This window comes from Castor canadensis, chromosome 8 (assembly GCF_047511655.1).
Source record: "Castor canadensis chromosome 8, mCasCan1.hap1v2, whole genome shotgun sequence".
Lineage (NCBI taxonomy): Eukaryota > Metazoa > Chordata > Mammalia > Rodentia > Castoridae > Castor > Castor canadensis.
This window is the reverse complement of record NC_133393.1, coordinates 25,034,974-25,062,537: the sequence shown is the minus strand read 5'-3', so window position 1 is coordinate 25,062,537 and position 27,564 is coordinate 25,034,974. Positions and strand designations below refer to the sequence as shown.

Below are 27,564 nucleotides of genomic sequence, written 5' to 3'. Positions count from 1 at the left end.
CTGGTGTGGAAAACTTCATTCCTCCCCTCCCTCGCCCCACCTTCCTGCAAGTTCTGATCATACTACATCCCAACTAGGCCCCTCTTCTGGTCATGGACCACCATCTTGCCCCAGCGTACTCTTCAGTCCTCTCTTCCTCCCTCCCCACACCCAGTCAAATCTTTTTTAAAATGCAAATAACTTTGTTCCTACAAGTACTCCACAGACTTTCTATTGACTTGGAATAAATTACCTCTCCTCCAGGATTCTCTATCCTAACCCACACTAAACTCTCCTGGCCTCAGCGCAAGGTCTCCTCACCCAATGCTGCCCTGCCCCAGAGCCCGTTTCTATAATTTGACAGTATCTTACTTTTCTTCCTAGCATTTGTTTGAAGCCTAGTTTGTTCTGTGTCTCCCCTTGTCTCAGTGTCTTCCCTGGTTCAGGGGCATTGCTATCAAGCCCACCACTGTGGATCCGGGCTAGGACAGTGTCTGGCTCTGAGATTCTTCTTGAATGAGTGGATTGCAAGAGGGGACAGAAAATATGAAGGACACCATCTGAGTTCAGAACATAACTTCCTGCTCCTGGCATTAATCATCTTCCAGAGATGTTTTAAGTATTTTAAAAACAAAAAGTAGGGCTGGTAGAGTGGCTCAAGTGGTAAGAACTTTTGCCTAGCAAGTAATTAGGCCTTGAGTTCAAACCCCAGTACTGCCAAAAATAAGTAAATAAAAATAAAAATTTTAAAATAAAACTGGGAACCTGAAAGCCTTTCAAACCACTTCCAAAGCAGCCAAGGAAAGGGATTTGGAAAGAAGTACCACCAGAGAAAGAACCACTTCACACAGTCCCAGGAAGAGAGATGGCTGCAGGAGGAATCCACATATTCCTGGAGACAACATTTCAAACAGTGGCTCTACTGCAGTCATCTTTATTTTGTGGGGGAGAATTCAGACTTGGTGGAAGCTGGTGTCCCTAAGGCTGAATGAAGGAAGAGGGCTGGGCTGGCCTCTTATGTATTTCTCCGTGATCCTCTGATCCTCTTGGGAACCAGCCCTTGGCTGCCTTTCCCTCAAGCTCCAAATGCTTAGCTGTTCAACTGCGGGCTGGAGCAGGGGAGTTCTGGTTGTCTCCTTGACAAATAGCTTCCTCTTTGGAAATGGCCTCGCTCAGGCCCTGCAGGTTATCAAGCAGGACAGAAAGGGACCCTGTGAAAGAAGATACCAAGGGATAATGTTGACAGAAGGCTCTGAACTGTGCAGGGGGTGGGACCAACACAGGATGGAAGGGGCTGAGGGAAAAGGTTCTTGTGTCCAAGGTGGGCATGGCTGAAAGAGGCTGAGGGCCTCCGAGGCTCATGCATGTAAAGAAATTCTTGACTGCTCCCATTTGTCCCTTCTGCTTAGCCCATTACCTTTTATGGACTCCCTAGTGGACAGGGCTGCTGGTGGAGACACAGGTGCTGAGGATCCTGGAGGCTTGGGGCTAGACTCAACAGATTTCTCTTCATTCAATAAAGAGGGAAGAACTGCCAACAGTTGCTGCTGCTTGTAATGGGAGAGCAGACCCTCCTGCTGCAAGGTGGCCTGGGAAAGAGAAGGTTAACCACCACCTAGCCTCAGTAGAACTGCCCCTGACTCTTTCCACACTTTTACCCACCAACCAGTCTACCACAGGCCCAAGTCTCTGCTGTCCCCCCTACCAGCATGAGATTCTTGTCCCTCTCTAGCTCCTCCACGCGCCGGGTCAGTCGCTGTCCCTCCTCCTTCCGAGCCTCATCCTGCAGACGCCTGAGCTCCTGGTTCCGCTCCTTTTCTCTGGTAGCTTTGCGCTGAATCTGACGCAAGGAGATCACTATAGAGAAGTCAGGGGAGTCAGGGGAGGTGTGCGTCAGCCCAGAGCAGCCAGTAGCACAAAAATGAGACTGGATGTGCATCAAGAACCCTGGGTTCCCAGCTGGGCAGCTGCACTGTTCTGTGGATCTCAGTGTCTCTTCTGCACAGTGGGGATGTGATCTGATGCTCCAAGAACCTGTGCATCTGTGAACCCAAAGCACTTTCCCCATCTCTGACCCATCCACAAGTTCCTTAGGGAACCTGAATAGGGGCTGGATATTAGATTTTGTACAATTAGTGCTTGTGATTTTTTTTTCCTAAGATTTTTTTGAGATAGGTCTTGCTATGTAGCTCAGGCTAGCCTTGAACTTACTATGTTGCTCAGGCTGGCCTCAAAGTCACAATCCTTCTACCTCGGCCTCATCATGCTGGGATTACAGGTGTATACCACCATGCCGAACTAATACTCATGTTCTTAAAGTGTGATAATTCTGTGGTTACACAGACTTTCCTGCTTGTGGGAGATGTGGCTAAACAATCATGTTTGTAACTTAAAGATTAAAAAAGTGTGTGTGTGTATAAATTTGTGTGTATGTGTAAATAAGAGAGCAAATGTGGGAAACATTGACTGCTGTCTCTAGTTAGAAAAGATGTAATATTCATTACTGACTTTAACTCATCCAGGTGTTTGAAATTTTTGAAGGGGACGTGCTAGCGATCAGGATATTGGTGGTCTTTGATGAGGGTCGATGACTGGGAGAGGAGTCTGGGGGCTCCAGAACTGGTCACATGCTATTTCTCAATCCGGTGCTGGCTGCATACTGTTCACTAGGTGAGTATTTATTTGTGCCATTGCTTCAATACTTCATTACTTGCATGCATCAATAAAAAGCTGTGCAACAGGGCTGGTGGAGTGGCACAAGTGGCAAAAGTGTCAGTTTAGCATGCATGAGACCCTGAGGCCAAACCCAAGCATCAACAAAAAAAAAAAAAAAAAAAAAAGGAAAAAAGCTGTAAAACAACTTGGGGCAGGCAGGGGTGGGAGGAAATAATAACCTTATGTCTCAATGCTGCCTTCTTCCTGGAAGGCTCATGTCCACTCTGGTCCATCTTACCAGCCTTGGCTTGCTCCCTCCGGGCCTCATTCAGTCTCCTCTCTGTGTCTAACAGCTGTTCCCGCAGCCTAGTCTCCACCTCAGCTACCTTCTCTTGCAGAGCTGGAGTTAAGGTACGATGGAGAGTATCAGGAGGAGCCACACACCCTCTGTGGCAGCACCCACTGCCCGTTCCCCACACCTTGCCCATAGATCTCCTGCTGCTGGGTCAGCTCCTGCCGGAGACTGGCAGCCTCTTTGGTGCTCTCCTCCTGGCCTTGACGAGCTGCTTCCAGTTGTAGTCCCACACTGGCCAGGGACTCCTGGGTGCGCTGTAGCTCCTGTTCCAGCTGCTGGGCCACCTTGTTCAACTGCTGCCGCTCTGCCTCCCCTGGGATGAAAAGGTTCCCTCAGGCCCTAGACCCCAGGTTCTCCTGGAGCACATGCCCTAGACCCCAGGTCTTCCCACCTCCTCTCTGTCCCATCCATGCATCCATCCATTTACCCATCCATGCAGGCATACCTTGTTCCCGGGCTCGGCCCACCTCCTGCTGAATGAGGTGGGCACTCAGCTGTAGTTCTGCATCCAGGCGGTTACGTTCTTCCCGCAGTTGCTGCAACTCAAGGTTCATGTCCATGTCTGCTGGGGGTTGGGGTGGAGGTGAGGGGCAGCTGGGACAGACAAGGGAATCATGTAAAATCACCCAGCTGCCTGACCACTTAAGCCCCCATCCCTCCCTAGTCCTGTTTTGGGTACTAGCAGTCAACACCTGAGAGCCCCTCCAATACACACACCACCCTCTCCACTTCAAAGTGCCCAAAGTTCACCTCTCCAGGCGCAGCTGAGCAAGGGCCAGTTTTCGAGCCATCAGGCCTGGGAAGGGAAAGGCAGAGAACAACAGACAGCTGAGTTTGCATGGGATGAAAGGGAAGACAGGGAAGTAAAGGGAAACATAATGCAAGAACTGGTGAGCAGGAGGGAGGATGACTATGGGATCAGAGAGCCAGGCTAAGGAGAAGAGGGCCAGGGCTGCTGGGGCAAGCAGGATGCACCTACAGATGCTCTACCCACCCTGAATGGTGTGGACTTTGCGGACAGCATAGCTGAGTCGATTGCTGAGGCTGGGAAGTCGAGCAACAGCCTGTTCCATCTTGGTCATGGTGCTCTGGAGGTAGATCTGAGAGCTGAAGAAGACACAGGTCACTGACCCACCACCATCACCTCATTCCTGAAAAGCCTGCAGGGCCTTGTACACACAACAATGTCTACCCTGTACTGTTAACCAACTGAGAAAAACAGGGAGGGGGACGAGAGTGAGGAAAAAGAGTTGAAGCCACAGAGAGGGGCAGGACTTTTTAGTGCAAGGCCTGGTGATACAGGTCTTTAGTGACTGTCAGATAAAAATGACCCAGTTGCAGGGTGCCACTGGCTCACACCTGTAATCCTACCTACTCAGGAGACAGAGATCAGGAGGATCAGAGTTCGAAGCCAGCCCAGGCAAATAGTTCGTGAGACCCTATCTCAAAAAATCCATCACAAAAAAGGGCTGGTGGAATGGCTTGAGTATAGGCCCTGAGTTCAAACCCCAGTATCACACACACACACAAAAAAAAGATCCAGTTGCTAGCCAGGTGCCAGTGTCTCGTGTCTATAATTCTAGTTACTTGGGAGGCTGAGATTGGGAAGATAGCAGTTCAAGGCCAGCTTAGGCAAAAACTTCAGGAGATCCCCCCATCTCAACCAATAGCTGGACATGGTGGTGCATGACTGTCATCTCAAGCAATGTGAGAGGTTGAGATAGGGAGGATGGCATTTCCAGGCCATCTCAATTTGGGATAAAAGCTGGGCATGGGCCAGGCACTGGTGGCTCACTCCTATAATCCTGGCTACTCAGGAGGCAGAGATCAAGAGAACTGAGGCTAAAAGCCAGCTTGGGCAAATAATTTGATAAACTCTATCTTGAGAAAACCCTTCACAAAAAAAAGGGCTGGTGGAGTGGCTCAAGGTGTAGGCCCTGAGTTCAAACCCCAGTACTGCAAAAAAAAAAAAAAAAAGAGCTGGGCATGGTGGTATGTGCTTGTCATTCCAGCAACTGCAGGAAACTTAAAATGCTTAAAATAGGAGGATTATGGTCCAGGCCTGCCTTGACAAAAAGTAAAACCCTACCTCAAAAATAGCCAGAACAAAATGGGCTGGAGGTATGACTCAAGCATTCAAGTGCCTATCTCGCAAGCATGAAGCCCTGAATTCAAATCCCAGTACCACCAAAAAAAACCCAGAAAAGTTGCTCAAAAAAAAGGCAGTTATTCCTGATCCAATACCTGCAGTGAGCTTCTCATTACGATCATGGCAATCAGTGTCTTTAGTAACAGTCTGCAAGGGGTCATACTCCACGGAAGTGTTCAGCAACAACAGTTCTTTTGGGGCTAAGACAACGGGCACCTTTGGGGTACATGAACTTAGGTATGTTTTTCTAAGGAAAAAAAAATCCCATAGCTGCCATCAGTTTTCTAAGCGGTCCTTGCCCTAAGAAGGCATTAAGTAACTGTACAGATTTCCAAACAACTTGTGAATCTTATATTTCACAACCTGATGGGGTTTTTTTTGTTTGTTTGTTTTCTCTTTTGGTTTTTTAAGACAAGATCTTACTATATAACCCGTGCTGGCTTCGAACTTCCAGTATTCCTATCTCTACCTCTAAATGCTGGGATTATAGGCATGGACCATCATGCCTGGATGCAACCTATTTTTTGATCACTATAACGCACAAGAGATCAAAGTTGCCCTCTGGAGTGAGCCTAGGAGGGTAGATTCCCTGATACCAAAGCAGGGCAGCCTCATGCATCTTATCAGCTAGCTATGCCAGAACAAACCCACATGGCTCAGGAAAACTGAGAAGTGAAACAGACCCACAAGGAAGGGCCAGGGAGTATTTAGTCCCTCCTAAGCACAGTCCCAGTCTCCTAGAAAAACAAGTGATGACAAAGCTGGCAGCAAGCAAAGATCATTTTCACCGACACCTACAGTGGCTCTTATTGAAACCATTTCTGATAAGGTCTCCAGGTCATGTAGAGACTTGCTAACAAACCTGGCAACAACCTGGAGTTTGGATTACTTTAAACCTGGAGGACCTTTTGGTAAGACATATAAGTAAGAACAATTTCTGACATGAAATAGAACGATGAAACCTCTTTCAATTGCTCTAAGTGGAGTGGGGAAGGGGTTACAGGGAGGAGACAGTGGGGGCAATCTAACCAATGTATAGTGTAAGACTATTGGGAATTGGCATAATGAATCCCCCCAGTACAATAAATACATGCTAATAAAAATGAAAAAAAAAAAAAAAAAAGAAAATTACTTACAATGTGAGCTAAAAAAATAACAAATTTTGTGATCTCCTGTACCAAAGCAAAATCCTGTGGATGGTATCTGTTCTCCTGGATGTAGGAGGCACGTGAAATGGATTGAAAGTGAACAGTGGTTCCTCTTAACTAGTCTAATTCCATGCAAGTTTAAACTATTGTGTCATTTTTTTCTGGTGCTGGGGATGGAACTCAGGGCCTCTTGCATGCTAGGCAAGCACTTTACTACTGAGGAACATCTCCAGCACTGGCATTCATTTTAAAAAGACATCTAGTAAGCAAGTAGAGGAGATAGCTTCCAATAATTTTTTTTTTCCAAAAGGGCATGCCTGTAAAATCATAAAGAGGAAAAGAGATTATGTATCCACACCCCCATCTCTAAACATTTTTTTTAAATTGTTGTGCTGGGCAGGGGTACATTGTGGCATTTACAAAAGTTCTTACAAATCAAATATATCATACTTGAATTTACCCCCTCCACTGCTCTCCTTTCTCCCCCTTTCTCCCCATTCCTGGAAGTTTCAACAGGTATCATTTTTGCATTTACATACATGTGTATACATTTTTTGCACCATATTCACCCTCCTACCATCTTCCTCTCCCCTGCCATGGGCCAGGACCTGTTCTGCCCTTCTGTTCCTGAACAGTTCTGAAGGTGCAGATCTTCCCAGTGGCTCTACTTAGCTCAAGCCACTACCAAACTGAACTGAAAGAGGCAGCAGTGCCTCACTCCAGCCCAGCATGGTAGGAACTGACAGCAAGTGGTGCTGGTATGATAGAGAGGGGCCACCCCAGGAGAAACCAAATATAGAAGCTGCCAGGTTTCTAGCCTCTCTTGCTTGAGGCTTTTTAATTCCAAAATGCCCTGGATTGATGGGGAAGCAGCAGTGCTCCTCCATCCACCCCTCCATTCCAGATACCTGCTGATAGCACTGGCCACAAGCTTCAGCTGTTCCTCAGCCGAGGCTGTTTGTTGTTGCCGCCGCCGCCGAGCTTCCTGAGCACGGCTCAGCTCCATCTGTAGGGCCTGGGGAGGATGTGGTAAAGGAAAGAGTCCCTCGCTAATGCCCACAGATCCTGGTCAGGGGCTTTCTAATCCTCCCTTAGCCTCCATCAGTCTCAGACTCAGACCTTGGCACTTAGGCGCTCCACCTCCACCTCCGCGGCTTTGTCCTGCAGGGAGCGCTGTAGGATGGCCTGCTCCTGGCTCTGGGTGGTCACTTGTTCCTGGAGCTCAGCCACCTGGGAGAAGAGAGAAAGCTGGGCAAGGCAGTCTAGAAGCAAAGGTTTTGGGGGGTATTGAGAAGAAGCAGAGTCAAAGGTCTCTGAGGAGACAAGCAGCTGGGGCTCCTGAGAATGCAGTCTGAGTCCAACTGTCCTTCCAGAAGCATGTTCCATGTACCCACACTTTGAGGGGCCACAACCTGACCCATCCTCAAAGAACCACCCCCTCTGACCATGCTACCTACCCTCAGATGTTGTTACCTCCCCAGAGAGGTCATTCCTGACCATCCTACCTAAAGCTGACCCACTTCAGTCTCTCTGTCACATCATCTTTTACACTTCGATTTATAGCACATATAATTGTTTGACATCTGTTTACTGAATCCCCATTCTAGAACCTATGCTCCATGAGAGCAAGTAATTGTCTGTTTCATTCAGGACTGTGTGCCCAATATGTGGCAACCACCTCAACAATATTTGTTGTTTAATTGCCATTCTTGTGCAAGGAGCTGGGGGGAGTGCAGGGTCAAACAGAGTCACTGACCTGTCCCTTCAGCTGCTTCATGTGGTCTCTGTGCTCTATCTCCTGGGCCTTAAGCTGCACTGTGAGGGCAAACACCTTCTCCCGCCAGCGCTGCAACAGGGACTGATACTTCTTAGTAAACTCTGGCTCCAAGGCATCTAAAGGTTGAACCTGAAGGTAGGAAGAAGAGGGAGAAGTGGCTCCTGAGTGAGTAGAGAAAGAGATTCCATGTTTGTCTTTTCTCTGTCCTTCTGTAGCAGCAGAAGTCACAATAGGAGGAGTTTGAGGTCTGGCAGTATACCCACCCAGGGAGGGAGGCTAGGTGGCAGGTGTAGAGCCTAGCAGGTGAGGGCTGCCTGGGGAGGACATTACCTTTCTGGTCAGCTCCTCCTCCTGTAGGGTGAGCATGTGCATGAGGCTCTGCACCCGTACCTGCAGCAACTCTGCAGTGGCCTGCAGGCTGGCCCGGTCCTCCTGCAAGTGCTGCAGGTGGAATGAGAGCAGTGCCAGTCAGAGCCTCCATTCCTGCCCTGGGGTAGCAGCCAGTCTGGGTTCCACAACAGCACTGCCTTATGTAGTTGGGACCATGCTTTCCTCCAAGGGCTGCCACCATCTCCTGACCTGATTCCCCATAGGCCCCTCCACAGCTACACCCCTGTGCTCCCTCCACCTGCACAGTGTTCAGAAGCTCTTGTCGCTCTGGCTCCCACGCCTGGCTGTGGACCTTGGGAGGGACTTGTTCCCCCACATATCTCCTCAGATTCTCTACCAGGGTCACCTGAGTCTCCAAGTCTTCTTGGGTTTCACTAGAGTTGGCATGGAAACAGACAGGGCAGCCATCAGTGGAGCACCCTGGAGACCTCACACCATCCACCATCAGGCCCCTCTCAGCCACCCATGCCCACTTACTTTAGCTGCTTCCGCAGCAACTCAGCCTCCTTCTGGGCCACAGCCAATTCCTTGGCTTCCCCTGCCCTCCTGTTTTCCAGACTATTCAGAGACTTCTCCAAGCCCTCAGCCTTGTTGGTCAAACTGGAAAGAGCTTCCTGGTGAGCCTGTGTCAAGGAGGACAGCTATGGAAAGAAGAACAGGCTGAGCAGGGGCCAGCTGGCCCCACATGAAGGCCTTCCAAACTTCCCCTGTGCTTTGATCTTATCCCTTCACTCCCACTGTCCATGACCTCAGAGAACAACCCAACAAAGATCACCCAACCATGTGGCAAAAAGTGATCGTCCTTGGCATCTTGTTCTCCCCAACCACCTTCAAACCCATCAAAAGTTCTTACCAGGTCTCTTTCCAAACATATTTTACTTCTCTGTCTTTCCAGATTCACTGCAACAACCTTAGGTAAGCTACCTCCTCTCTTGCCTGGACAATGGCAACCATCTCCTAACTACTTTTTATTTTGCCTTGTTTTGGTGGTACTGGGGTTTGAACTCAGGGCCTTAGGCACTGTACCATCCTAACTAGTCTTTAAAACCCTTCAGTGGCTTAACATTCAGAACCAAATTTAGATTTCTTCCTATGCCTGTAAAGTCTGTGACTTGGTCAGGCCTACCTCCCTGAGCTCCTCTCCTGTGGCTCTCTCCCTGCTCACCCTGTGCCAGTCATAGCAAGTCTGCCTAGGGCTGAACAGTAGCTTCCTTACTCTGCAGAGGAACAGCAAAGGACAGTGATGTCCCCTCCTCAGAAAGGTCTCTCTTGGCCCTCTAATCCTTCCCCACCACCCTACCCTGTTCTATCACTGTTCACAGCTTTCTGAGCACTGACACCATCTGATATTATCCTACTACAGTATGTACTCACTGTCTGCTGTGCCCCATAGAATAGGTTGCTCTAAGGAGGGAGGAAATCTGTCTTTTCTTGCTGCCTCAAACAATGCCAACTGTGTCACAGCCACTAACAATCACAGGACAGGTGGGTGAGGGGGCAAAGTGGCTGCCTTGCTTTCTGATGTCTCCCCACTCTAGCCCTATCTCCACACCAAAGGAAAGTTTGTGATATAAGGCACAAAACTGATCTTTTTAGATCAAATGCAAATCTGATCATGTCATTTTTCTGCTTAAAACCTTTCAGTGGTTAGCCAGGTACACTGGCTCATGCCTGTAATCTGAACTGAGTGGCTGAGATTGAGAGGATCAAGGTTCAAGGCTAGCCCAGCCAATTAAATAGTTTGAGAGACCTCATCTCCAAAACAATCAGAACAAAACGGACTAGAGATGTGGCTCAAGTGGTAGAGTGCTTTGCAAGTGTGAAGCTCTGAGTTCAAATCCCAGTCCCATCAAAAAAAAAAAACTTTCAGTGGTTATTCATTTTGGGGGGGGCAGTTTTATAACTTTATTTAGTTAACTTTACTAACTAATCAGCAGTTAGGTATCATCCACATTGCCTTAGATTTTTGAACATGGTAACAGGGTTACCAAAGTATAGACCTTGTTTGATGACAGTGCTATACATGTTCAAAGAAATTTCTCTAGCAATAAATTATAAAAATGATCCCTAAAGGTAGTCTTTATGGTTTTTGTTTGTCTGTTTTCGTCTTTTGGGGTTTTTTCTGAGATGTCTCACTATGCTGTCCAGGCTGGTCTGGAACACCTGAGCTCAGTGACCCTCCCACCTTAGCCTACACACACACACAACATCTATCTCTCTCCTTTGTCTATTTTCTGACTGGATTGCTGATCTTTCCCTTATCAATTTCTAGACACAAATTATGTATTAGGGATATTAACCTTTTCCTGTGACATGAACTATGAATATTCTTCTGTAGTTTATCATTAGTTCTTCAACTCTGTCATTTGAATATCAATATTATAAAGCCAATGTGAATATTCTTTTTTAAGGTCTCTGTAATTTGAGTCACAGGTACAAAGGCCTTCTCTGCTCTAACATTATAAAGGAATTCACTCATGTTTTGTTCTAATATCCGTATGGTTTCATTTCTTGACATCTCGATTGGTTAGGGTGGCCTTTCCTAATCCCCAGACTGGGTTAGTGCTCCCTTGTCCCAATTATAATTAATTAATTACAATCTCATTAAATGTTGAATGTATCCTGCATTAGGCTGTCAGCTCCACCCATGAGGGTAGGGACTCAGGCAATTTGGTTACAGAGTCCCAGCTGTTTCAGGAAATAGCAAAGAGAAGCACTGAACTTCCTGACAATAATCTCCCTTTCCTAATCCTCTTCAGGACCCATGCCTACCTTCGTCCCTGGCCCCCACCACACTCTCAAATGTATAGAGTACGTGGTGTAAAGAAGGAAGGAAAACTACTTCCTATTGGAAGAGGAAAAGAGGGCATCAAGTCGTGAGAGATCACCTGAGTCCTGAGTGCAATCTGAGTAAGACCAAAACACCCAAGTTCTCCCTTTTTCTTGGCCACCTATTTTACTCTCCTGCTCATGGGGGTCTCTTCTAAAATAATACTTGCTCTTTGCCACCAAGAAGTTCCTGTCCTATCACCCAACCCCCTGCCACATTCACCTGCTCTTGGTGCAGCCTCTGAACCTCCTCTAGCTCCCGCTGGTTCCCCTCTTCCAGTTTCTTCCGAACAACCTCAGCCCCAGCCAAGGCAGCACGCAGACCTTCAGCCTCAGCTCGGCCAGCCTTCTCTGCCCGTGCCAGAGCCTCCAGCTCCACAGCTTGGGCCTCCAGCCTCATCTTCTGCTGCAGCGAGGTCTCCCGTAGGGACCGGACCTCCTCCTCCAGCTGCCGAAGCTCTTGCAGCTGCTGAGAGATCAGCTCTGCCTGCTGGCTCAGGGCCCGTGACCCATCCATCTCCAGGGACCTTCAAAAACAGGTTAGCACAGGCAAGAAGTGTCTCTGATCCTGGGAAGATGACCAAGGGCATAAATGGAGACAGGAAGAAGAGGATCCCTCTGCTGCCACATGCAGAGGTGTAGGGGATGAAGCTGAAGCATGGGAATCTCTGCATTCACATAATCATCTTCATCATTCATTGAGTCCCTACTAAGGCCAGGTGTGTTGATACATGCCTGTAATTCTAGCACTAGGGAGGCTGAAGTAGGATTGGGAGCTTGAGGCTAGTCTGGGCTACTAGACTATAATAAAAATTTTAAAAGTCCTTACTAAGCACATAAGGTCCACTGCCTGGGTTCAGAGGACCCAAGGGCTAGTAAGAACATGGAACATAATCTCTCCAGAGAGCTACACATAGGCAGATATGTTAAACATCAAACTGCACATCATAAGACCAGATATTCTGAGTGAAGAAATTAGAAGAACATGAAGAGACTTCTAAATTCTGATCTAAGGGCAAGTAAAAGTGAGGGAAGCATTGGGGGGGAGGGGGGGCGTGGGGCAGGGTTTCCTGAACTTCTATTATCTACATGGCAAGGCCAAGTGTGAGGTACAAGCTTTTATCACATGTATGGTATACTATATGAGCAGTATGAGAGAAAGTGCCCAATCTTTGGAAAATAATCTACTGGCATCATGTACATTTTGTTTTGTTTTCTGCAGTAGTTGAATTCAGGGCCTCATGCTTGCCAGGTAGCTGCACCACCACGTAAGTCATCCAATTAGCCAGCCCTGCATCACTAAGTTTAAACCGGCTTGTTCTATAGTTCCTGAGAGAGCTCCCTCACTAGAAGCCACAGGATTCTTTTTTAACTAAAAGGAATCTGTAGACAAATTAAATGACTTGCTTGCTAAAGGTCCCCTTGCTGGCAACCAAACTAGATACAGAATCTGTAGTGACACCAATCTAGTACTTTCTTTAATCATGATCTTGGGCTCATGGAGTAGCTCAAGTGGTAGAGGGCCTGCGCAGCAAGCATGAAGCCCTGAGTTCAAACCCCAGTTACCACAAAAATAAATATACAAGCAAACTGAAATATGGTAATGGTAGCAGGAAATCATTCATTCTTTAAAAGGTGAATAAACAAATAAACAAACACAATTCAAAAAAAAAAATCATGCTCCTTCCTTTTTGATACAATCCTATTTTGGATTGACAGAATGACATCTCTGTGCACATGGGAAAAGACAAGAAACAAGAATGTGCACATTCTTGTATGCACATGAAACAAGAATAAGAATTTTCACTTTTTAAGCATGAATCCCTGAATTCAAACCTCAAGACCACATAAAAAAATACATACAAAGTAACAAAATTGTAGGCCCTGGGGGATCTGATCCCTAGGTTGGGGAGGGGGAGGAAGTAATAGAGTAATAATTTTCACACAACACATTTAGAGACAGCATGGCCAACTTGTGACAAGTTCTCCATAAAAGCCTTTTTCAACTACTCCATCAGAACGAACCAGTATACCACAATACTGGGTCTATATGTCTAGTCTTACCTTGCTTTACATGGGGCTTTAAGATTAGCTGCTGGCCAACCTATCTCCACCCTTAGAAATTTAAATTCCTTACTAACTGATAATTTAAGTCATGATCTCTCTTACTCATCTTTGTTATGTCCAGCCCTAACATTATTTATACATTGTAGGTACCAATAATTGCTCATGCAAAAATGAGGGTTGGGGCTGGGGTAGCAATCCCCTAGCATGGGCAAACCCCTGGGTTCAATTTCCAGCAGAAAAAGAAAAACCACAAGTTATAGAACCAAGGGCCAAAATAGAGTGAGAGATCTATTTCTTCTTTTTTTTTTTTTTTTTTTTGTTACTGGAGAGTGAACTCAGAGCCTCATACATGGTAAAACACTCTACTTAAGCTAGGCAACCTTTTTTTTGAGACAGGGTCTTGCTAGTTTTGCTCAGAGTGGCCTCAAATGAGATCTTCCTACCTGGGCCTCCCAAGTAGCTGCAATTACAGACATGCACCAGCACCACACCTGGCCTAAGGAATCTATTTCAATGAAGGGTCACTAGTAAGCAGGTCTTAAACAGCAACAATGGATCCTACCTGGCTCTCCACCCTGGCCCTTGCCCATGGCCAGAAACATCCCATTCCCCCATGGTCACTGGAGGCTTCTGAGTGTCTACCCGCCTCTCTGAGACATCTTGATGGACTGGGGATCGAATCAGGGGAATGTCTGAGACCCAGGTCGGTGCCATTCGTGGCACAGTTGGAAGGGGACGAGCTTGGAAGTGGGAGGGGGGAATCAGCCCAGCAAAACCTGAGGAATCACAAGAGCAACAATTGTCAGTTTCCCAGGTAGAGGCAATCACAGGTCCCCTTGCCCAGCCCTACTGACCTGAAGGTGGCAACATGTCCACGTTATCTGAAGACTCTAGATTCTGTTTCCAGTCATCTATGCTCCCCTGGACAATAGGAGAAACAAGGATACTCCAATTCAATTTTCAGGCCATCTTCCAAAGAGAAAGCCCCTACAATAACAAAGTCATAATCCTTAAATTACAGACAGGTCCACCCAACTCTCAGCTTTTTCCTATTTCCCAAAAGAGATAGTAGACCACTTGCCAGTCCCAACCTGGCCCCTGGTAGAACTGGGCAAGAACCATGATTTGGAGAGAATGTACTGAGAGGCAGAGGGGGAGCTTTTGGGTTTTCTCCTACTTCTATGATCTGGGCAGTGCCTTTACCCTCCTCAAGTTTCTACAGTGCCTGCTGCTCCTGGTTGGAGGTGAGAAAGGAGGTACAGAGTGCAGGGGCCCTGAGCCCAATCTCCAGAGTTCTCTCCATGGCTCAGCAGGGCCCTGGGGAAGCCCATCCAGGCATCTCCAAGCCATGATTCCTGGATCCTTCCCTATTAAAGCACTGACCCAAGGCCTGACCCCAGAAGAATGTAGCCACATGTAGGGGTGGATGCCTCCCTAGGACTCCTGGGAATCCAAGCAGCCTAGAGCCCATGGCAGAGAAGCCAGCTTTCTGGCATCACATGCAAGCCTCTCTGCAACTTTCCTTTCAGTTTCTCTACTATCTCCTCAACTTCCATTCCCGTTGCCCTTCTCCCTCTACAGTCCTACAGCAGAGTGGGCTCTTTAAGACCTTCCCCCCCACCACCCAAATTCACCTATTTTCTTTTTTTACAGGAATTTGGAATTCCTATTCCTGTCCCTCCCTATATCTTAGTCTGCTTTTTTCCTGAAGGAATTATTCTGGTCCCTCATTCTCACCCTCATCTCTCAGCTGATAGCGTGCTCAGTTTTCCCCTCTTCCCGCCCCCAGATTCACCCTGCTAGACTCTGAGCTCTAAGGCTGTTTTTTTTGACCACCTCGTCTGTTCCTTTACCAGGCCCTTGCACCCCTCTTCCCCTATGGACCCCCTGAACCCACCCCAGCACCCCCTCTCAGCCCCTTCCCGCCCGCAACCGACTCTCCCAGAACGTCCCTCACCCAGCGCGAGAGCCCCCTCAGCCCTTTAGCCCCACCCCCTACACCTCCCTCCGGGCCCGACATCCACCCCCGAACGCGCATGCGCCAGGCGGGTGGGCTGGCGGGCTCCTGTAAAGTCTTATTTTTGCCCCGGAAGGAAGAATGAGAAAAGTTTACGCAGGCGCAGAGACATCTAAGGCTGCGCCCAATTAACGAGTCAGGGCATCTCCGCGCCCTGACGGCTCCTCCCCACTCCGGGAACCCGGGAAAATTTGTGAACTAATCAGAAAAGGTGGAAGGCGGGATATCGGGGGGACAAACCCGGCACACCGCCCAATAGAGTGGAGGAGAGCAAATGAGATGGCCAATCAGAAACAGCACGGGGGCGGGCTAACTTGGCGCGAAGTCGGACCCGGGAATTCCGAAGGAGGAGTCCGCTCTGCCCGCGCGCCGAGACCGCGCCCCTCCGGGTCCCGGCTTTCAGACTGTCAAACTGCAGCGGGAGCGAAGGTCCCAGCCGAGGAACTTGAAGGGCACTGCCTGGAGCGGAGACTACTCCGAGACTGCACCGCGCGGGTACATTTGAAATTGGGATGGACTGGGAGAGAAAAGGTCTAGTTTTGCCTAGCGGGATCGCTAGGAGCGCCTTTTTCTGTCTATGCCATCCAGAGAAGCCAGGAAGCAAGGGGTTAGATCCGCTTTGTTAGAGCATTTAGGGACCCGTTTGCATGCACAGCTCTTTAGGGTGACAGTGAATCCACTTCCCTTAGGGGTTCAAACTCGTTATGAGGAATTGGCCAGAAGAGCGGGCGCTGGCAAAAAGAGGAGGTGTTATTTGGATAAACTAGTTTGGCAGCAAGCTTCTCTTCACCAAATTAGAATTGATAAGTTCGTATTGCATGTATGTTTGTACAAAAGAACACACACACACACCCCTCCAGTCCGCATTTCCCCCAGAAGCCGCCTAATGTATCTTTACCTTGCACAGATTGAAGGCTTCCCGGATGTTTGGCGGCCTGAGGATCCAGCTCAACTGAGGTGCCACCGGAGGTGTTCCTGTTTTTGCATCAGGACCTTCCCGGAAATTTTTAGCTGCAAATTTGTTAACAGCTAATTTTTGCATTGTGTACCTAGGCTGCTTGCGTCAGATTTTGCACTACTCTGGCTGTGAAATTATACACGGCACAGCTCGTTTGCAAGACTGAGAAGCTGGACTTAAGCCAAAGGTGCATGGTCCGGTAGTGGGAAAGGTGATGGATTCTTAAGTGGAAGAGGTGGTGTGAGGGGCACCGCCCATGCTGCCCTGCTTCCAGCTGCTGCGCATAGGAGGCGGCAGGGGCGGTGATCTCTACACCTTCCACCCTCCAACCGGGACTGGCTGCACCTATCGGTTGGGCTGCAGGGCCGACCTGTGCGATGTGGCCCTGCGGCCCCAGCAGGAGCCTGGCCTCATCTCTGGGATCCATGCAGAGCTGCATGCTGAGCGGAGAGGTGATGACTGGAGGGTCAGCCTGGAGGACCATAGCAGCCAAGGTAAGCAGTAAGCAGGGCAGCCTTGCCCCCGGGCAGTTCCAAGTTGGAATGAGTGAAGGGATCCAACTATCAGGTCGGACAGTCATGACCCAGGCTTGTCTGCCCATCAAAAGTGTGCCCTGTCAGCTCTCTATAGGACTAGGAAGTAGAAGTAGGGTCTGGGACATCATCAGCCAGTGTCACAGTGGGATGTTTTGGGGCCAAGCTCAGACTTGGCTCCATTTCCAGTATTGTTGAGGCACCTTGTTCCTGTGTTAGGACAGTTACAATTAATGTTTTAGTGACCTGGGCGTGGTCTTTCTTCCCAACTCAAGGCTGCCTTCACAGTTGAGTTCTGCCTCTGATCCTTGGACCAACAGGCCCATCACTTCACCTCTCCAGATCTTGGTTTCCTCTTAAGTAAAACAGGCTTGGTGAATTCTGTTCTGTGGTGCTGTGGGCATCAGACAATAGTAGCCATTACTGTTTGTTATGAGCTAGGCATTGTTTTAAGTATATTGAATATAGATGGCACTAATAGAATACCTTTTATTCACAAAAAAGAAAAAAAAAGGCACAGAGGTTAAGAAATTAGCCATATAGCCTGGCATGGTGGTACACATCTATAATCCTAGCACTTGAGAGGCTGAGGCTGGAGGATCATGAATTCAAGGCCAGCCTGAGCTACATGTTTTTGTCTCAAACAAACAAAAGACAGCTTGTAAGTAGTAGAGTCAGGATCTGAATTAATCTGAGCTACGCTGCCTATTGAATTGGAGCTGGCCCTAGGCACAATGATGGAGAAGCCCATCATGGGAGAACACAAGAAAAGCAAACTTGGTCCCTGCTCAGAAGGAGCACATATGTGGTGTCACCTGCTGAGGGTCTTAAAAAGTCAGAAAGAATTTGATGTTTTTCCCCGTGTCCCCTGAAAATCAACCAGGGCCAGAGTTTTCTACTCCTGACTGGTCATTTTTGTTCTTGTCATTGTTTCGTACCCCACCATCAACAGGGACTTTGGTCAATAATGTCCGACTCCCAAGGGGCCACAGGCTGGAGTTGAGTGATGGTGACCTCCTGACCTTTGGCCCTGAAGGACCCCCAGGAACCAGCTCCTCGGAGTTCTACTTCATGTTCCAGCAAGTCCGGGTCAAACCTCAGGACTTTGCTGCCATTACCATCCCTCGGTCTAGGGGAGAAGTTGGGGCTGGGGCTGGTTTCCGGCCCATGCTGCCCTCCCAGGGGGCCCCACAGAGGCCCCTCAGCACCCTGTCCCCAGCCCCAAAGGCCACACTGATCCTCAACTCCATTGGCAGCCTCAGCAAGTTCAGGCCCCAGCCCCTTACCTTCTCCCGGAGTGGGGGTGGGCCACAGAGCCTGCCTGTTTCCACTCCACCCGAGGAAGTGAGAACCCCACCTGCTCCACCCCCACGAAATCGGAGGAAATCAGCTCACAGAGTGTTGGCAGAACTGGATGATGAGAGTGTAGCTCCCGAGAGCCCCCCACCAGTACTTATGGGGCCTAGGAAGAAACTCCGGGTGGAAAAAGCCCCACTGACACCCAGTGGGTAAGTAGAGTCATCACTGTCTTGTCAGCCTTTCACTGCCTTTTGACTCTTTGAGTCTTAAACTGAGTTCTCTCAAGTTGGAAAAATGAGAACAGATGTAGAATATATTGGAATGGCAAGATCTGAGTTAGCTCTGACAAATACATACAAGTTAGGGTAGGTTAGGGTTTTTTTAAACAAAAAACCAGAAAACTCCTGGGTGCTAGGGATTTAGTTCACTGTGAGAGTACTGGCTGCCTCAAATTTTTGCCAGTACTGAGGGCATATGTTTTTGTTTTGATTTGGGTTTGTTTTTTTTTCTGAGATGGTCTCACCATGTAGTCCAAGCTGGCCTCAAACTTTCAGTCTGCCTATTTCAGCCTTCTAAATTCTGGGATTACAGGTGTGCTGAGCTCAGGTTATCTAGGATATTAGACATCTGCTCTACTATTAAACTATACCCCCAGCCTAAGTTCCTACTTTTTACAGAGGATTTTCATCCCATTCTTCTATTGCTTAATGATGGAGAATTAATTTCTAGGCTCACACTATCTACTGAGTCTTAAATTCCTCACCCTGTGATAATCCATGGGCAAGGTCTAGGCTTCTACAGGTTTTTCAGTGACTCTGGTATTTGTCATTTCCTTCAGAAATCAACATGGAAACACCCATGTCTCTCCCTGCATTTGGGGGTGGAGAGCGCTGTGCAGCACCTTGTTGCAGCCTTCCTCAAGAAGAGACAGTGGCCAGGGTTCAGTGTGACAGTTAATACCTGGTACCATATGGCCTGTGTTGGCTATAGCATCCAGGCTGCCAGGGAGGCTGACTTCCAATGTCCAGGGTGCTGTGTTGGCATCCAGACCTAAGGCCCATCACCAGATCACCAGAGGACACAGAACTGGCACCTCTAGTCCAGTATTAGACACAGTCAGATAAAAATGGTTCATAAGAATTGCTCTTTTCTTCCCTTCCCTCTGCAGGAGAGAATGACTACAGGGAAAGTTCCGTGCTGTGGACATGGATTCAGGGCCTGGAGCCCTGACAGAAGAAAACTTCCTGCCAAAGACACGGGCCTTCAGCAAGTTACAGTGAGCTGAAATTTTCTGCTGTTATAAGTTGTAAAACCTTCTTGTCATGGACACCGAGAGTATCTGCGCTTAGAGCACCCATCAGTTGCAGAAGCCATACCTGTGAAGATGTAAGGAATTTTTCTGTTTCTTTTTTCCTTTTGTTGGGGATCAAACCCAGAACCTTGATCATGCTAGGCATGCTCCACCACTGAACTACATCGTCAGCTCCCTTAATGTTCTTGAATGGTATCATCTAAGGCACAGCCCCAAACTATTTTACACTGGCCAGTTCTGTTGCTGACCATGATCTCGGTGACCTAGCTTTTCAAGTTTTACTTTTATTTACAAATAAACAAGCAGCTTCATCTACCTCTGAGTATTTAATCTTATAGGCCTGATTCTTGTGGTTCTGATACTCTCAAGAGCAGGTGAAGATGAATAAAGAAAGTATGAACCTCCTCGTTCCAAAAGTGTTAATATATGGGATGAGGTGTGAAAAAAAAAAAACCCAAGAAATTAAGATCTCTAGTTAAAGGGAAAACAAATCCACTACCACTAAAATAAGGTAGTTGGGATCTGGTAAGGTTTATGAGAACAATGGAACTTTTACAGGCTATACTAGCTAATTTTTTTTATTATTTATTTTGGTGGGACTGGGATTTGAACTCAGAGTTTTGAGCTTCCAAAGCAGGCACTCTATAGCTTGAGCCATACCACCAGTCCTACAGGCCATACTAATACCATCAGGAAAAGAGAAAAAAGCTAGTAAAGCAGCTACAGCACTGACCTGGCCTGGTGTGGATTAACCTCCTAACCTATGTAATACAGAATACGTGTCAGTTTTCTTCCGTGAACCTCTACCAAGCCAAGATATTGGCAACGCATCATATCCTTTCTACAGTTTTCACTAGGAAAGCCTTACTTGGACCTATTCTACTGCAACCCACAACCCCCTCCTTCCTAGACTTACCAATCCATGTTTCCCATATTAAGGAAACCTCACAGCAAGGGCCCCTAACTAGCTAGTGACAGAATCAAGAATAAGATTAGGGTATTTGGTGAATCACTTTAGTACAAGATGTACAAAAATCTAAGTGGAAATCAAATGGATAAGAAAACAGAAGGTGCTCAGCAGTGGTGGCTCTCACTGAGATTGGGAGGATCACAGTTTGAGTCCAAGCCCAGGCAAATAAATAGTTCAAAGACCCTTTCTCCAAAATAACCATAGCAAAATGGACTAGAGGTGTGGCTCAAAAGGTAGAGCGCATGCTTTGCAAAAGTAAAGCCCTGAGTTGAAACCCCAGTCCCACCAAAAAAACAGGATGTAGAGTTTCTGGTTGGGGTGACATGCAGCAGAAACAATTATTTGAAGCCTTGATTTCTTTCTTCTTTTTTTTTTTTTTTGTGGACTGGGGTGTAAACTCAGGCCTACACCTTGAGCCACTCCACCAGCCCTTTTTTGTGATGGTATTTTTTTTGAGATAGGTTCTCTTGAACTCTTTGCACAGACTGGCTGCAAACTGTGATCTTCCTGACCAGCGCCCAGCTGAAGCCTTGATTTCTTAACAAAGCCACTGAGGGGACTGGAGGTGTGGCTCAAGCTGTAGAGAACCATCCTTACAAGCGTGAAGCCCTGAGTTCAAACCCAGTAATGGCAATAAATAAATAAATAAAAATAAAGTCACTGAGGACTTCCAGAGTAGTGTGGAAAAAACAGAAAGCTGATGAGGAATAGGCTCCTCAGGGACTGCATCTATGGGCAGAGGTATGGCATTCAAGCTAAATCCTCCAGGACCCCAATAACTAGCTTAGGCCTGTCAGGGACCTCTGCAAACAAATGGGGTCCAATCTGAACTCTCTCCCAAGTATTTTGTGACCTCAAGAAGTTTAAATGGCACCTCAGTTTCCCTGAAATAACTTGGGTATGAGAATAGACAGTATTGATTTTTGGGTTTCTCCATTCTCACTTCCTCATCAATAACTAAAGGAGGACAAACCAAAGACAAAATTGTGTTATCTGTTGTGTCCCAGGCTTCTTTATTTAAGAACAAAGTGATGAGTAATGTGGGGATTAAAATCAAGAGCATCATTGAACTTCACCTTCCTTCCAACCACTCCCCAAGTTCCCTGCTTCCAATTCCTTCCTTAGTGAGTCAAGAACTTAATCCCCAAAGCCCTGGTACAGACTCCAGGTTCTCTTTCCCTAGCTTCTCTCCTTTCCTCTGCCTCCTATCCCTGGGAAGGGCAGGCATTTCAGTTTGAATGCATGGGAGAGCCCAGAGTGGTGACAGACACAGGGGGATAGGCTTCCCCCTCAGGGAAAGGGACTGAGGAATAGAGGGTGGTGAAGTGAGGGCTCCCATAGCCTGGGGTACCAAAATGGGGCCCTGGAGCCAGAGGGAAGGACACAGGTGCCCCTGAGAAGGGAGACCCTGCAGCCTCAAAATCCTCTCGTTGGGAATAGTCACTGCTTGATCGTTTGCCCTTCTGGCGCCGATTACAGAACCACACTCGGACCACCTGGGAGTGGACAACACAGAGGAAAGTGACATTGGACCATAAGCTCAGGGAAGTGAGTCTGGCTCTGCTTGAGTATTTCACCCCAAACCAACAGCCCTGGAGTGGTGAGAGGACAGGAGCCAGAGCTGGGGAAAGGGAAGTGGCAACTGGGAGGGGGATTATGGAACAACATGGGGATGGGGGCCGGGGCACTTACATCCTTCTCCAGCCCAAGCTGCTGGGCAATGAGGCTGATCTGCTGCAGTGTGGGTTTTGGGCACTGCAGAAACATGCTCTCCAAGTTGCCTCTCACGCGGTTCTCAATGCTTGTTCGCTTTCTCTTTCGGGCCTGCACAAGGGTCTCCGCTTTGCATATCTGAGCAGGTGGGGAGGAATTGACAAGGGTAGGCATTGGACTTGCTGGCTGACAGCACCACATTGAGGGACCAGTGGCTTGAGAGCAAATTGCTAAGGGAGCACTAACTGGATGTGTCCTGAGAACTAGGAGAATTGAGAAAGGAGGATCCTGGAAGCAGAGGTTTTGACCTGAGGCTTCTCCAGGCAGAATCAAGGGATCACTTTACCCTTCCTCCATCCCACTGAGAATTGCTGCCCTGGACGGGGTGGCCTAGTGGGAAAGCATGTGCTTGCTTAGCAAGTGCAAGGCCCTGGGTACCAATCCCCAACCCCAAACCCTACCCCTGAAACACAGACAACTGCTGCCCCCAGGTGGAGAGGGAGAGTTTCAAGTCAGGGAAGGAGGCAATGGAAATGGCTGTGATGAGGCAGGTCAGGTCCCATGCACCCCTTGCACCCTTACCTCCTGAAGGTTCTCATTGTTATCAGCTTCCTCCACCCATTTCTGCAACAGGGGACGCAGCTTACACATGTTCTTGAAACTGAGCTGCAGAGCCTCAAAACGGCAGATGGTTGTTTGGCTGAACACCTTTCCTGGAGGCCAGTTGAAAAGAGGCAACATGAGGCAGGACCCAGGCCCCTATTACCTCAAGCCCCAGCCTTGCTGCCTTTTCTAGCCTCACAACTCCCACAGAGGCCACTCAAATCCCAAGTGTCATCTCCCTTTCCCCATGAATCCCTGAAGCCCCTCCCCTCACTCCCTTGATGGGGAGGAAAGTTCGTGAGTTCAGGAATGTTCCTTCCAGGGGAGATATGGTCACTGTGGGGTCAGAACATACTGAGGAAGACCCACCAAAAAGAACCCCCAGAGTGAGCCCCACATCGGCCTGAGTATATCCCAGGGTAATCCTCTTCTGCTTCAGCAGCTTGGCAAATTGTTCGAGTTCTTTCTGCAGAGATTTCATGTCCTGGGACTGCATTAAAAAAGGCAGAGAACTTGTAAGAACACAGACACACCAATCATCAGCTTCCTATTCAGGGTTCAAGAATCTGACTGTGGTCCCAAGGATAGTCTGTGGGGGTATCTCAGCCCCCCAGGCAGCCTGTTTGAAACATTTACAAATGTCACACATTCACAACCCCTCCTGTGACAAGAAACTGTGTCCCCAAGAATTGGGCACATCCACTAGAAAGAGCACCAGCTGGCCTCCATGAGCTTATGCAGTGAATCCTGCTGCCAACTCAATATTCATAACAGGCTCTTTGACTCACAAGTTAATTACACCTAGTTTGAAGTTTTGAAACTACAAAACTAAAGTGCATTGTGTCTTTTGATTTTAAATTCAAGATACTCTTCCCAGCTTGAGGGTCCCAAACTGGCATGCATACACACAAATAAGCATTCTGTAAAAATTAGAATAACTGGTGTTATAGGAGATATGAAGTGTTTTCTATACACATGGTATTCACTATTTTTTAAAAATCTAATTATCCTTTATTTTTATTATGTCTTTTTGCAATATTGAGGCATTTTCATTGATTAACTTAACGGATGTATTAAACTCCCATTTTATTTTTATTTTTGAGACAGGGTCTCACATATGTAGTCCAGGCTGGCCTCCAACTCTGGATACTCCTGCCTCAGCTTCCTCAGTGCTGGAATTACAGATGTACACATCATGCTCAGCTCTTATTAAACACCTTCTATAACCAGAAGCCACACAAAATAGACAAAGTCCTGACCTCATGGAGCTTACCTTCCAATGTGGGGAGATAAGTAACTGCTAACCTACTATCCCGCAGGAGAGAAGTGCTATTGGAAAAAAGTCAAGCTGAGCACAAGAGTATAGTAGAGCAGGGTAGGAGATCATGGAGGTTAACGCTTTTAAATTAGAACTGAAAAGTGATATTTAATAAGGTCAGAGGGGCTGGGTAGGTCCTCGGATGCTGGGGACAGTGACTTCCGTTCATGGTTCACTAGTGACATCTTACTCATATCTTAAAACATTGGCAACCGACTATGAGAAGGCAAGAATATAATTTAGGAAGACTACTACCTTAATCCCAGCACAGATGTTAGTGGCTGCGGGAGGGGAGTGAGGGAGAGTAGGACATGATTGATGCACAGTGACTTTAGAAGGTAAAGATAGCACTGCTTCCCATGGAGGTAAGATGCGAAAGGAATAAAAGTGGCTGGTTCTGATTGTGCAATGTGATGTGGTGGGGCAGTTTAGGTCATCCCAGCAGAAGACAGAAAATTCTGTAATCATCTGATGTCTAAATGGCATGTGAGCCTTGAAGGTGGATGAGAGGAAGAAGGGTAGATAAAGTAGAAGTTAAAGGGCGAGGCCCCAGGGAACTCCAGTGAGGGCAGGCCAGCCCAGAAGACAGATGAGCAGCAGAGAGAACATGGCCTTTCCATGCAGTCCTGGAATCCTTAATGAAAGTATTTCGATAGTGACAGATGCCATCAGACTCAGGCAAATTTATATTCTCAAATGTCTGCTTACCAATGACTCAAACATAAATACCCTCAGCTGTCCTCTCAGCTTTCCCAAATCCTATTTTGGTGATTTGGAATAAGGTAAACCACAGTTCAGATCCTTGTAGTTAAGACTCATGAAATAAGCTAATAGTGACTCCCTAGGAGATTTTGTGTCACTAATGAGATAATGATGTATAAGCCGAGCACACAGACAGACACTTAGGAAGTGGACCCCAATTGGCAGCCATTATTATTCAGCAGTCACCTCCTGCAAAGAGGCTGGGGTTACTCACTCACCTCGGCATCCACTCACACCTTCAGTGAGGGCTGAGGGCTTTGTACTTGAGCTCTAATTGCTTGCACTTGTTGCTTCCAAGGACTAGAGTACACACATCTCCTTAATAGTCCCCAGCAGGGCTGAAGGCCTTCGGTTGCTCAGAGAATCCTGCACACTTCCCAAACAGCCTGGAGATAACTTCTCCCACTCTCTTTTTCTTATTTACAACTTAAGGAACCGAGACCAAAATCTATCAAATCAGTACCTCCAACTCCCAACAAAGGGCACCAGGGTATGCATTTAATGTAATTGTGACTCATGGGCCTGAGGTAGAGGTCGAGGGACAGGCTTTAAACTTGACTGGAGATGAACCCAACTGCACCCAACACACAGCCCAAACAGGACCTCCTATCAGAAACCAGTCACACCCTAGCCTTTCAGGAACAATAACCCCGGATAAGCACTGTTTTTACCCTCTGGCTGTGCTTAACCCGTAAAGGCCAAGATCCTAGGTCTGATAAGGATCAAATTTTCTAGAAAGGGATCAAACCCACCCTACACTGTACCTGATGCCGGACTGATACTTAGCAAGTCATCCCCAGCAGGCCTAGGAAGTGTACGAGACCTACTTGACAAGAACCAGCTGGAGCAACAGACAGGCCGGGCAGGGCCAGAGCAAGGGACAATTCAGGCCAGCTTCCGACTCTCTGCTTTGGAATTCCAACTCCTAGTTTTCATCTTGCCCCAGCCTCCCAAAACCCCTGCAGTCACATCTCCCACTGCCTAGGGTGGCTGAGTTGCCTTGTCCCCTCGGGCTGTCTAGACCTGGGCAGCTGCAGATGACCACCTCCCCCTCATTACCACCTATGCCAGCCTAACCACCTCCTGTACCCTGTCCCTGTTGCATCTCACTCACCTCCTCAGGGTTTTGGTCCAACTTCTCCTTCTCCTGCTTCACAGCACCAGACTGGGCAGTGCAGGTCCCAGGGGAGGCCCCCTCCGAGTGGCTCTCTACCCCAGCTCCTGATTCGCCCTCAGGCTGCAAGGTCTCCAGGCCGACTTGGGGCACTAGGCCCACTCCAACCTGAGGTCCACAGTATGCCACCCCTCCACAGAACTCATACGGTGGGGGACATGGAGAAATCCCCCATACCTCTGAGCCTGGTCCAACCCCCGGCCCGATTCCTGGCCCACCAGGAGGACCTTGAAGGCTCAGCCAGGTGCGAGGGTCCACCCAGCCTGGTTCCAGCCCTCCTGTCCCATCGCCCCCACCTCCCGGTGGGGGCGAGAAGGCAAAATCAGAAGCCAGGTGTCCAGCCATGGGGAGAAGGGCACCCCAAGCCGGGGGCCTGAGGAAATAAGGGATCACCAAGGGACTGCTCAACACCTCTCTCCCTTCCCAAACCCACCCACTAGCCTTGACCTCTGGCCCCGCCTCCTGGATGGGTGGAGGAGAGGACGGTGGGGGTGGGAGAAACTGAGGCTAAGCCTGTTTGCCTGATAAGAGGCAGTGGCATCTGGAAGGGCAAAGCTGGGGACACCTGACTAGGCACCCCTTCTGGGTGCCTCCACTTTCAACTTCCAGTGGGCTACAGGGCCCTCTCTTATACCCAGAGCTATCTGGGATCCCTTCGGCAACACCTCCACATTCTTCAGGTGCTGAGCCACCTCTCCAAAGACCCCTAGCACTGTCCCCTCATTGGAGCCAGCCAACCACCCTGCTCAACTTCTTAACTACTTATTAAGCATGTATGTGTCAAGTATTTCTGGGGCCACCCCTCAATACAGTAACAACCACAAGCTCCTTGACCAGCTGTCCTGCTTTGGCTCCCCCACCCCATCCAGAAACGTAGCATTCCTATGCAGATACTGGCCAAATCCAGTTACTCTAAAGCCTTGATGCCGGACACCCATCTGCCAAGCTTGCCAAGTTCCACCCTATCTCTAGAGGCAAACTGCTGGACAGGCCTCCACTCCATTCCCCCAGTCCTCAGGCTCCCGTCTCCTCACCTAATAGACTCAGGGATTGATCCTTACACATATACTTCCCATTATAGATCCAGACTCTGGATTGACTGAACCTGAGTTTTCCGACCAACATCCAGACCGAAGGAACTGACAACCTCATCATGGGTCTCCCCACCCCCACCCCATCCCTCTGTCCCCTCACAGTCTGGGCATCGGCAGCTAATATCACAGCAAGCTCAGTTCTCCCTCCCCCACCTCTCCTTCCTAAGCCTCCAGTCTTAGTTCCTGGGTGGAGAGAACCAAGGGGTGGGAGGCATGTGGAGAAAAAAATATCTGCCTTCAGGTTCAAAGAGGCCTGGGAGGGACTGGGGGAAGGGGGCAGGACAATGGCCTTGGCTGGACAATCCTGGTCCCCAGAGGGGGCAGCTCTAACCCTAAACAAGTGCTCAACTCTTGAATGGACCTGGATGGCTCCCCTGGGGACAACTTCCTGCTCCCCAGCCCCCCTAGCCCCAATCCCCTCACACAGATTCCCCTCAGAGCCTCCAACAAACCATCCTCTCC

The 27,564-nt window shown here is 48.4% G+C and overlaps 3 protein-coding genes across 7 annotated transcripts; 1 reads left to right on the top strand and 2 right to left on the bottom strand.

Annotated features, from left to right (window-relative positions):
• Positions 1-883: 883 nt before the first annotated feature.
• Positions 884-15,389, bottom strand: Cchcr1 (coiled-coil alpha-helical rod protein 1). 3 transcript variants are annotated; one of them, XM_074082586.1, is made up of 18 exons: positions 15,307-15,389; positions 14,204-14,270; positions 13,912-14,125; positions 11,506-11,809; positions 8,931-9,094; positions 8,692-8,827; positions 8,394-8,504; positions 8,043-8,192; positions 7,406-7,516; positions 7,195-7,301; positions 3,984-4,096; positions 3,740-3,785; positions 3,435-3,583; positions 3,114-3,302; positions 2,933-3,034; positions 1,685-1,836; positions 1,397-1,568; positions 884-1,190 (listed from the first exon to the last, which is right to left on the bottom strand). In XM_074082586.1, exons 1-18 carry the CDS (start codon positions 15,385-15,387, stop codon positions 1,078-1,080), a joined length of 2,481 nt encoding a protein of 826 aa, XP_073938687.1. In that variant the 5' UTR covers positions 15,388-15,389; the 3' UTR covers positions 884-1,077. The 3 variants fall into 3 exon arrangements, with proteins under 3 accessions (XP_073938687.1, XP_020038936.2, XP_020038934.2); XM_020183347.2 differs by having other exon boundaries at positions 14,204-14,336; positions 15,307-15,359; XM_020183345.2 differs by lacking the exon at positions 15,307-15,389 and adding an exon at positions 14,553-15,219.
• A 307-nt stretch (positions 15,390-15,696) lies between these two features.
• Positions 15,697-19,850, top strand: Tcf19 (transcription factor 19). 2 transcript variants are annotated; one of them, XM_074082615.1, is made up of 4 exons: positions 15,697-15,861; positions 16,420-16,818; positions 17,810-18,365; positions 19,325-19,850. In XM_074082615.1, exons 2-4 carry the CDS (start codon positions 16,581-16,583, stop codon positions 19,332-19,334), a joined length of 804 nt encoding a protein of 267 aa, XP_073938716.1. In that variant the 5' UTR covers positions 15,697-15,861; positions 16,420-16,580; the 3' UTR covers positions 19,335-19,850. The 2 variants fall into 2 exon arrangements, with proteins under 2 accessions (XP_073938716.1, XP_020038938.1); XM_020183349.2 differs by having other exon boundaries at positions 16,274-16,818.
• Positions 19,851-21,667: 1,817 nt separating this feature from the next.
• Pou5f1 (POU class 5 homeobox 1) lies at positions 21,668-26,353 on the bottom strand. Of its 2 annotated transcripts, none has more exons than XM_020186259.2 (5): positions 25,949-26,353; positions 23,124-23,244; positions 22,734-22,864; positions 22,131-22,289; positions 21,668-21,934 (listed from the first exon to the last, which is right to left on the bottom strand). In XM_020186259.2, exons 1-5 carry the CDS (start codon positions 26,351-26,353, stop codon positions 21,668-21,670), a joined length of 1,083 nt encoding a protein of 360 aa, XP_020041848.2. The 2 variants fall into 2 exon arrangements, with proteins under 2 accessions (XP_020041848.2, XP_073938714.1); XM_074082613.1 differs by lacking the exon at positions 25,949-26,353 and adding an exon at positions 24,186-24,211 and having other exon boundaries at positions 23,124-23,269.
• Positions 26,354-27,564: the final 1,211 nt, after the last annotated feature.